The 11407-nt window shown below is 40.9% G+C and overlaps 1 protein-coding gene across 1 annotated transcript; it reads left to right on the top strand.

Annotated features, from left to right (window-relative positions):
• The first annotated feature begins 2366 nt into the window (after positions 1-2366).
• Positions 2367-9186, top strand: LOC139130423 (polycystin family receptor for egg jelly-like). The gene is made up of 3 exons (XM_070696212.1): positions 2367-2482; positions 6622-7288; positions 8786-9186. The coding sequence occupies exons 1-3, from the start codon at positions 2391-2393 to the stop codon at positions 8909-8911; spliced, it is 885 nt and encodes a 294-aa protein (XP_070552313.1). The 5' UTR covers positions 2367-2390; the 3' UTR covers positions 8912-9186.
• The last annotated feature ends 2221 nt before the right edge of the window (positions 9187-11407 follow it).

Below are 11407 nucleotides of genomic sequence, written 5' to 3' on the forward strand. Positions count from 1 at the left end.
CTCGAGGAGTGTACAAAATCGATACCGGCTATTCGTCTATGCTTCTCGCCGCATCGGAATTGTTGCCATGAGTGATTATTATCTATAATATTGTTGGAAGCCACATCTTGATGGAAGATCACTCACTCAAATAGTACCTCAAACGCTGAGTAATAATACCTTACAACAAAGGAAGATACAAATTGTTGTTGTTGATAGAATTATACCATTGATGTCGTCACAACAACTTAGATATTAACGATATTTAATGTGAGTTAAATTGTTTGATACTTGGTTATTTCAAAGCTGGCAATGTCGATAATGGTGGTTCCCACAACATAATGTTGTCCATGTCGTATTTATCCTGCCTGTACTGGGACGAACACAACCAGAGATGGCAGACTGATGGATGCTGGGTAAGGATACAATCTCTCTATGATATTTTGTGCTTTTTACGACTAAGCCTTGAATCCCACTAGTTGTATCCTTTAAGCATTATTTTTATGAATTTATTTTAAACTAAAAACAGTTTGTGAAAATGTATTCATTTAGGTGTGTGTGTGCACTTATTACTAACTACCAGCTGGGACTATATGTGCAATTTCGAACAAGATAAAGGTTACACTGCGATTAAATGTTTGCCCAAACATTCAATCGCAGCCCCATGTGACAAAGCAAAAGCCATGTGTAATCTACACCCTAGTAATCTTCTTAAACGTCAATTCCGCACCATTTTAAACCTTAACTTCTGACCGAAAAACACTACGTTTGCAAGTTTGAAGTAAGTAACTAATTTCTCCGAACTAACATGTACAAACGTGAGAGAATGAGGGGTGTACTTCTGAATTTCAAAATAACGACACCCTTTCTTTAACTTTACTACATTTGACTTTGTTAAAAATTTGTGGCCGTAATGGAAAATACTTCAATAACACATTTGTTATGTTTTAGCCCGATACGAATGCATCAACCGACGACTTCACCATTTGTGTCTGCAATCACCTTACATCATTCACCGCGGCCCACTTTGTAGTTCCGGTTAATGACATCAATTTTGGTAGCGTCTTCAACAAGGACATCACTCACAGCCCAGTGGTTCTTGCAACTGTGATATCTTTATTTGTTCTGTATGTCGGACTGGCAATTATCATGAGAAGGAAGGACAAAGAAGATTTGCGAAATGTAAGTTTTTAGGGACTTATATTTTCAGAAGAAATTGAAAACTTCCCGTAAGTCATTGTTTGTTCAGTACTAGGACAAATAACAAAAGACTTTTTAGCCCACATTTCCCACTCCAACGCTTCAGGGACAGGGTTTAAGATGAGTATCCGGTAGACATTGCCCAGGGTAAACTATCCTTGACATGTTAGTTCGACTATTGCAAATGAGCGTCATTGTTTGGCCTCTCTTTCGTGGACGAATTTTGATTTTCGGGTTCATTGTATGGTTGAAGTGAGAGAACACTCGTGTTTTGTTCAAATTATTGTCACACTCTGCACTATTGCGCGAACGAAGTATTATAACATCTAACGAATATCAATAACTGGTCATTTCCACTAAGAATTCTGCCCCATTAGTCGACGAATTAGCTGTAGGGAAATGTAAAACTGCGATTATATACCCAGGGCAATTGCGTGACTTTTGTAGATTTGTCAGGGACATTCATCGACGAGAAATTTGATATTGTTTTTATGGTCGCTGATGTTCATTTATATGTGATAACAATGTCTACGGACATAGAGTGATAAAAGTTATTATTATAAATGTACAATTTTATTGATAACTTTTCTACCCAGATCATAGAAAATGTGTTCTTTATCGCACAGTATATCTTTATAATGCCAAACTTTTTTTCTCTAGTGGAGATCAGCTCCCCAGATTCATAACACATCCGATGAACGGTACTTTTATCGCATAACAGTCTTCACTGGCCTTAGACCCGGTTCTGGTACTACCAGCCCAGTGGCTATTCAACTGTTTGGTGACTCCAGACGAAGCAGAATTATTCACCTTGTGGACAAGAAGCGCCGTTTGGTAAGCAATGACATGTTTATGATTTCAGAAATCTGAAAAACGATCTTTAATCTCGCCAACAACATTATCGAATGACCGTGCGGCTGAATTCAAGTTGCTTCTTGACCTCCATTCAAGTAGTCACATGCCAGCGGAAAATAACTACTGTCCAAGTTTGGTCCATAATTGAATATACAAAGAGTAATCTGTTATATGCATCGCCATAATCTAACGTTAAGTTGAACGTTGTTTTTCACTTGACATGTACTTTAATACTTGAAACACTTCTCCGATTAAGCAATACCTATATACTGTTACATATGTTCCAGAACTTAAAAACAGGAAGTATTTGTAGCTTCCTTGTGTCAGAAAGGTACCACCTGGGGCCAATTCTCTGTATGGACATAGATCTCCGATTATCGGATGCGAAAGTGTATGATAAGTGGTATTTAGAGAGGATTGAGATAGTTGATTTGCAGAAAAAAGAACGGTAAGTCAAACACATTCCTTGATGTTATTGACACTTGAACGCTGTACTGTTTATCGTCAGATTCGCTTATCCCACTATTTCACTGCGTGCTAAATCACACATCGAGTTGCATGTAAATAATCGAAACAAATATTGTGGCAGCACAGAATAAAGATGTCCGGGTTTATCTACTCCGATGTAGTTTATTGATATTTAGTGCACACCATGGTAATTATATGAATTGGATAGATAGATAGATAGATAGATAGATAGATAGATAGATAGATAGATAGATAGATAGATAGATATCAGTGTTGGTAGCATGTAGAGTGGGAGAGGGAGAGAGAGACAGAGTGTGTGGGTATGTGATGTTGTACTGTGTTCTTGCTGTGCATCACTGTTATATAAGTGGTGAAATAAGTTTTGCAGATTCTACATTGGCATTGTGGTATTATCACATGCACACGCTTACTATGTCATCTCTTCATAAACAATACGGGATTTATCCTCTTGTCGTTCTACTTTACGGCACCCCGCATCTATGTCATCAATTTTGGCATATCGAATTCTTATATATAATCCCATGAAATTTTTCTTTGTTTGACGTCATCGTGCACGAGTGTTTTTCGCGGAGCCGCACAACTTCGAGCCGAGGGCTAGAAGTTGTGCGGCTCCACGAAAAACACGAGTGTACGATGACGTCAAACACAGAAAAATTTTCCTGGGATTATATATTTATCACATGAACAGTCTTCGAACTCTAAGTTAGATAAAATGTAACAAAATTATTTCGTAGGATTGCAGAGATATTCCATTGAGTAGAATTTTTGTGGGCCTGATTACTTTCTTTCCTGTTTGCGCATAGCTAGCTGTGAACGATCGGTTACTCCTGGTGATATGCAGATTACTTTCATTCATAAATGTGAGTTGGGTGTGAAGGCTACCAATCAGGGAGCCGTTGTAAGTCACGTGGGCTTAAATTTTGATACAGAGCAAAGGAAACGTCTGTCAATCATTTTACTGCCGGGGTGGGCCGGTCGATTTGCAATTTGAAGACAGCTTCGACCGGCTCTGTTTGTTACTGGCCTGTACGATTATCGCGTGAATATTTTTATTTATTCGGCGCCTTATCGCTAGAAATTGTTGTTTGAACAATAAAAACTTTACATTTTAAAGGTAATTTTGATAATTGAACATCATGACAAAGTAACGGTAGTTCTCTTTTTGGAAAATGTGGTGGCCCTCAAAAGGGCCGTTTATGGTTTGGGTTAGATGGTTGGCCGACCGGCTTACTGACTTTGGCTGTCCTCACTGCTGTCGTATATTACTGCCACACGACGACGTTTGCGTTTCGGAGACTGAGGTGATGTTGCTCCTCCGATATTTACTGCAACGTTTATCGTGCAATTATTATAAGTTGCAGTACCAAATATTCCACCGACTGCCGCTGTTGCCGCAGGATGTTGAAACGCGGTCGCGGAGGAGACGACGTTGCTGCTGACGTTCGATGTTAACGTTGCCCCAGAAATAACCGGTCGCGGTTCTGGGTTGTTAGCGTCTTCCGGTCTGTCATTTGGTGTTCTTTCTGACGCAGTGCAGGTTGGTTTTAAACGTGAAGATCGCGAGAGAATCTCCGACATCCGCTGCTGATCGTCGAGCGAATTCACCGCGTAATGGTTCACGCTTTGCACGTTTCGGTGACCGGAGAGCTGCATGAGTTTTGTTGGGGGAACTCCGCTGTCATGCAGACGTCTGATGGTTGTTCGTCTCACGCTGTGGTTGATTTTTTTACCCTCGATACCGGCTTTCTTACAGATCGTACTCAAGATGGTATCTAACTTGTTCGCTCCCATCGGTTGACGTTTGAACCAAATAGATGTTTCTGGTTTATAATTTATCGCCAGATAGAAGGGCGCGTCGTTCGCTTGATGACTTGGCGGTCGACGGAGCGCATACTGTTTATACGCGTACACGGGACAGCGAGAGGGGTCGTCAGGAATAGCGAAAGCCTTCGGTGGATAGGCCCTAGTGTTGTTCGTTCCGTTTCCCGGAAGATCTTGTCTTATTTTCCCTCTCGTTGAATTCTAAGAATTCGGTGTTGTCAGCGGTACGCTTCAAGGCGATGTCTCCCCACAGCATCTGTCTGCTCTCTTGACAGCCTCTGAACCCAAAGAGTTTCTGGTTGTTTAGCCAAACAAGAAATAGTAGCGCTTCGGGGTTGTGTGTGCCGATCACACCTTTTTCAAAAAGGAGCTCCTCCTCGCGTTCCGTTAATTCTTCGGCTGCATTTGGTTTATTGCCTTTGCCCTGGGTCTTCAATTGGGCACGTTTCGCTCTTAAAGTTGCCTGCGAATTGCTAAATTCTTTATCGCGGCTGATCGAGAATTTGTAACCATTCTCACCGAGGAAGCGATCTATCCCACGCTGGTAGGTCGTAAGCGAGTCTGGTTCGTACTCAGAACCATCTTTTTGACGGACGCCAGCGTAAAAGCTGCCGAGATAGCAGTCAAGGACATCTGGTGGAATTTCGGATATCGGTCTTGTTTCTGAAGGTCGCATAGTACGCATCCACTTGTTGAACTGGTTTACGGCGCAATTTGTGGACTGCACCGTATTTTTCTTCCTCTGTTCGGTGATCAGCTCTTGCTTGTCGGTCTCCGAGAACTCGACGTAGCGCGATCGCGATGGCTGAACGTTAGAGGAAACGGGCCGCGTATTTTCCTCCATACCAAAAAAATCATCTGTTCCAGTAGCTCCCAATTCCTCCGCTAGACGGAATAGCTCGCGAATTTCTTCGTCGAGATCTTCTGGACGTTCTTGGGCCATTTTGCCGTGTTTTCTGCTCAGTTTTCGTAGCAGCGAACGTTAGACGCACCTTACCGACTGGCAAAATACTGAGAAAGGCGCAGACGACAAAAAATTTGTCCTAATGTTCCCGCTATTTTCCGGCCCCATCGTTCGTCGTTAGCAGTTACCGCCTGCAGCCCGTCAGGTTTATAGGATATAGTATTTTAGTACAGTTCAACACCTTGATATTTAACCAAGCATGTCAAACTTTCAGGCCATTCTGAATACAGCTTATCACAAACAAGTATCGCTTTATTTTTTCTAAATATTGTTTACGGAAATCACGCTATGCTGGTCAGGTAAATGCTTCGCAAGCTCAGCCGCCAGCCGCGATGAGACAAACGGTATACTACTGCAGAAAAAAGTTCCGGTTGATGACGTACAACAGGGGTAATTCGGATTTTCTATCTGTCCTGTTCTACGTCACACAGGTGACGATTCGGGCCAGTTCATGTGATAATTATACGTTAATCTTCGATGTTCTTATGAACAAACGACACGGTGGCCCACGATCAAACTTTGTGTCTGACATAAAACTTTCGTAAAAATCAAATGATTACCTCTCAAAGTACATCCACTTGGCATATTTTATTTTGAATCCCTGTGTTTTTGTTTTGTCGCAAATATTGGAATTTGTATTCATATATCTAGGCCCCACCTCCGCCTGAACTTTGACGCACGAGAGTACTTTCATGTGCAGTATACAAAGGTATACCAAGTGCTGTGCCAAGACCGCACGCTTAGCCTCCAAATGTCTAGTCATAAAATCAAGAATGGTCACAGATTGTGACAATAATAACTCGAACAATGACAACACAAGAGTGCAACGCCCACATGTCCCGTAGGAATTACGTGAATGATTTTCGGAAACAACGAATTCAAAACTGGTCGGGTCGCAACCAGGGTTAAACACGCGTGGTTGTACCGACGTTACAATGTTAGCCACTTTGACATTCAGTCGATTTCCGTTCCAGAAAAGTAGCAAAACTTTGTCGAAGGTAGATTACCAAGCTTATGCGATCTTTGAAATCGTTTATACCCTTGCCGACGTCTGATATTTTCTCCGTACACGAACAGTTCCTTGATTGACAATTTACCCACGGCGTGAAGAAGATATAATTTCAAATGTATATCAAAAGATTAAACGCGAATAGATCAGGGAAACTCCTTTTATTCCGCAAAGATATCACGGGCTCTTGGTTTGTGCATGTGATAAGTATATTATTCCCAAACATTGTCCATCTTTTAGCGAAGGATTACGAGTGTCGTAACCACCGTGTCACTCTCTGAGAGTCGTGTTGCATTTTTTGCAGGTTCAATTTCACTTGCTACGATTGGATTATGCGGGTTGACGATCAAGACAAGAAGAATATCAAGTTGACGGTTTCTGAAGAAGGCCAATTCCTGAGATTCGTTCATCTTTTATCAAGTCACATTCGCATTCAAGTTTACGATGAGTACATGTGGGGTTCACTTTTGACCCGACAAATGCCGAGTAACTTCACCAGAGTTCAACGTCTGTCTTGTTGCGCCGCCATGTTATGTCTTGCTATGATCGTCAACGCGATGTTTTATGAAACAGAAGATAGAGTGCAGTCGACGAAAACAGTTGAGATTGGGTCACAAAGTTTGTCATTCGGTACAGTCTATATTGCCCTGATCAGTAGTCTAGTTACGCTACCCGTCTCCATCACCATGGTAACGCTTTTCAAGAAATCAAGACGCGACTTTAAGATTTCCCCAACTACCAACAATGAATTTGCTGATCGAGAAAGCCCGGAGTCTGCAAATGTTCCTCGAAGTATGGCATCTCGATGCTACAGAATAATCGCATGGGTTCTGGTGTTCACGTCATCAGTTGTCTCAACCTTCTTCGTAATTCTGTACAGTCTTGAATGGGGTCCGGAGAAATCCAAGCGGTGGTTAATAGCGGAGTTAACATCGTTGATTTCTTCAGCGGCTCTTGTTGAACCGTTCAAGGTGGGAAAATATTTATGTTTATGTTTATGTCGGTCTTACGGTGTATCTGACTGCCACTAAGCTGTATCTCTGTCGGCTTGTCCACATGTATGTATGTATGTATGTATGTATGTATGTATGTATGTATGTATTGTATGCATCTTTGTATCTATGTATCTTTGTATCTATGTATCTATGTATCTATCTATGTATTTATGTATGTGTGTGAAGATCTATTCAGCCGTCGATCCATCCAGTAATCAATCAGTCAATCCGTCCATCTTTCTTTCCCTTTCTTTCTTCCTTTCTCTCTTTCTTTCTTTGTTTTTTTCTTTCTTTTAATCTATCTAATAGATCTATGTATCTATCTATTTATCTATCTATCTATCTATCATCTATCTATCTATCTATCTATCTATCTATCTATCTATCTATCTATCTATCTATCTATCTATCTAAATATCTATCTATCTTTCTATCTGTCTCTCTCTAAATGTTTGTGAAAACTCAAATACACATACACAGGCTTATTTATAAAATGATCTATAATTCGTTTTGTTACAATTTGAATCCCGATTTTCCTTTGTGTTTGTGATGGCAAAATATGTATTACCGTTGTATATAAACTTTTCATTTGGTAATGTATAGTCAAATATTCACACCTATATAACAAGGCGCAGCAAAAAGTTGAGGGCTGAGCTAGCTGTCCCAGTGCAGGAGCATTATTTGGCTGACAATGTGATGTAGCCTTTTCTGTTGACTTGGCGATTTTCAATTCAAATAAATAAATTGACCGTCAATCTCTACCGTGTCACGATGATATATCGACATCAAGATTAAGGGTAAATTTTAGAGTTTGTCGGTGCGTAAATACTGAAATACCATATTTGACATTGTATTATAGCTTTGTCAATATCAGTGAGTTTTGTTACGTCCCACACAGACTTGTAATGATAATTTATCCGATTATCTATATTGTGGTACAGATGTTCCCTACATCTACAAATTCACTACAAATTTTCTACAAAGCAATAGAAATAATGTAACTCACTTCACGCCCATAATGCGCTCGAGCAAACTTTAAACTCCATTATGTACTCGGCCAAGCCTCATTCATTATGTCGTGCAAAGTTTCCTCTCGTCCATTATTGGCCGGGGAGGGGGGGGGGGGGGGTACATTATTGGTTAAGTACATGTAACTAGCTTCCATAGTGCGAGTTTTACTTTACTCCCGTCTTATTCAGGCCAAAAAATGCTTTCTTCATGCAACCTGCTCGGAAACTAGAGTAGGTCACTCAATAACTTATTTTCATTGTTTGCCTATCGTGCAGTTGTTTGCGTGAAATCAGCATGCAGCGTTAGGACTCTCCTTCGCCACGTTTTTTACGCCACATAAATATAATCCATGGCTATATGAAATGTTCAAGGTGATATCATGGAGCATTCTATTACTTTTACTGGAACTTGATTTGTAAATCATTGACTCATAAAATTATACATCGTTGTATTTTCTCACAGGCGATATTATTTGCTGTGATATTTGCCACATTTCTAAAGCTGCGAAAGAAACCCTTCGTACTTGAAGCAGATGATGTGTACAGACAAGGAAAGATAATGACTAACGCCAGCACAGGCCATGAATGATCCACAAAGGAAGAATGTTTCAAAGACTCCCAAACAAATGAGGACTTAGGAAATTAGTAAACTTGGTAAAGTTTGAAAAATATACGCACCTGTTTAGAGAATGTTGACATCTGAAGTAAATCGAGTATGATGTATTCATGTGTTTTGCTCCTATGAATAAATATTGTGTAAAATTGACATTAATTCACTATGGAATTGAACAACCAGAAGATATTAGAGGCGCAAACATTTTATTCCTTTGAAGTGACATTTAGAAAACAGTGCGATAACCGTTCGTCTACAAATATGAACACAAATTATTAATGGAAATTAGACCACATTAAAGGAAAAGGGGTTTTCCTTTGTTGCACAAAAACACCACAATTTTTAAATGACTTGAGCAACCTTGAAAACTTGTTTTGAGGTGGGGATTTAGCCAAGCGGTTAAATTTATTGCTGATCACTCTTTTTAAGAGAGTAGGAGCACCGTAGATTGTGAAATCGATTCAACTCGAGAAATTTATTGGATTTCACCAGCATGGCATTCAACAACATGAAGATACGTTTGGTTTTAAAGCTAATTGGCAGACTTATACTGACGATAAAAGTTATGGCTTCTTTACACACTGAGATCAAATATCACCTATTGACTGAAAGATTCAGTCGCGTGCGGGCGCTCCGGCGCACTGCGACCTACGACCCTTTACCACGACTGAAGGCACACTGTTGAAATCCTGTTCTCCAACAAATTTTGTTGGAACCAATCATATTACAGAAACGAGTTAATTGACAGTATGGCGTAAAAAGACCGCCCACATCGCTCACTCAGTGCGTGATCGTGATTAGCATATTAAAAACTGTCGCCAGGCTTTTGTCCCGCCTATTAGCTTATATCATGTCTCGTTTGTCAACAAACACAACGTGTTTTCTCAAACTTGAAGTATTGAAAAATCGAACGGCCGAAGCTATACTCACGTTGACGTCTGTGGCTAGCGTTCCGATTTGATCATTATGGCCGAACAATCGCTGACTCGCATTGCCGAGGCAGTCAGTAAATGTTCTGATGTAGACCTATATAATATTATGTTGAAAAGAGAGCAAAGAGACGCACTCAAAGAGTTTTAGCGGCGGCAGAGATGTATCCGCTATTTTACCAACAGGGCCCCACGGTATGGGAAATCTATGATTTACACGCTGGCACCCAAAGTTATGGACACACTTAAGAACCGTTCAGGATCGATCGCTCTGGGGATTTCGCCCCTGATTTCACTCATGAAAGATCAAGTTCAGAAGTGCAGTGAAACGGGTGTGAAGGCGGCTTTGATCGGTTCAGATCTCCGAAACGACGTACGTACCAAGGAACAAATTGTGCGTGGTAAATTCCAGGTTGTGTTCAGTTCACTCATGGATGTAAAAAGTAGTCTATTTTTTTACATCCATGGTTCACTAGAGAGGCTATCATGACGAGAGAGTGGCGGAGATTACTCAGTTGCGATGTCTATCAAGAGAATCTTGTTGGAATTGCCATCGACGAAGCACACTGTGTTTATTTTTTACAAAGGCAGGCTCCGCTGTGATGTCCAGACGTCAGTTCCACTGTAGAGTTGCTTCAGTTTCTCGGCGATATCGGTCATTTTCGAAAAGATCGACCTTTTCTTCCGAGAGTCTACAGTCTCTCCGCAGACTGCACATTCTGCTGCGCTCAGCGCGAAAGTAAAAATGTGAAAGAGGCTCCCCACCTAACTATCCAAAATGTTTTTGTGTCGAGTTTGTGTTTGATTCGTTTCAAAAATGTGTTCCTACATTCTTATCCGATTGTTTGTGTTAATAAAAATGTTGTTTCGCGTCGGATTTTTGTAGGGAAGTTTGGATTAGTGTGTACGGTAATGTTTTGTTTGTGTAGAGTTGCTTCAGTTTCTCGATATCGGTCGTTTTCGAAAAGATCGACCTTTTCTTCCGAGCTCCCCGCAGACTGCACATTCTGCTGCGCTCAGCGCGAAAGACGCTATGGAGTTTTTTTTATAGGCGTCAATTGAGCCAGACAATATTGTGTGGGTGGAGGGACGGTGATTGTATCTACATGTAAGTTTATAGGCTAGCCGCTTGTCGTTGTTTTCATCTGCCGAGTAGAGCGATTATGCAATGTCGGCGCTGCCGATGCAGTTGATCGACATTGTTGTCTTGACTACCGCGTGTTCATTATGCCCGTAAACAGCCCACGTGAGCAATATTCAAATTACACTACCATGATTTACATATTTGAAAAGTCTGTGAAGTCAGTTGTGGGCGGTACTTTTTTTCTTTGAGTTTGCCGCGGCCAAGTACAGTGTGCCTTCAGTCGTGGTAAAGGGTCGTAGGTCGCAGTGCGCCGGAGCGCCCGCACGCGACTGAATCTTTCAGTCTAATATCACCTATTGTTCTATCATAAAGAACAGGTTTTTCAGTAACATTGTTCAGGAGTTACTTTGTTCGTATGTTTGATAACACGTATTATTATACACCTGCGTCTGTAACCTG

The sequence above is a fragment of the Ptychodera flava genome, chromosome 4 (genome assembly GCF_041260155.1).
Source record: "Ptychodera flava strain L36383 chromosome 4, AS_Pfla_20210202, whole genome shotgun sequence".
NCBI classification, from domain to species: Eukaryota; Metazoa; Hemichordata; class Enteropneusta; family Ptychoderidae; genus Ptychodera; species Ptychodera flava.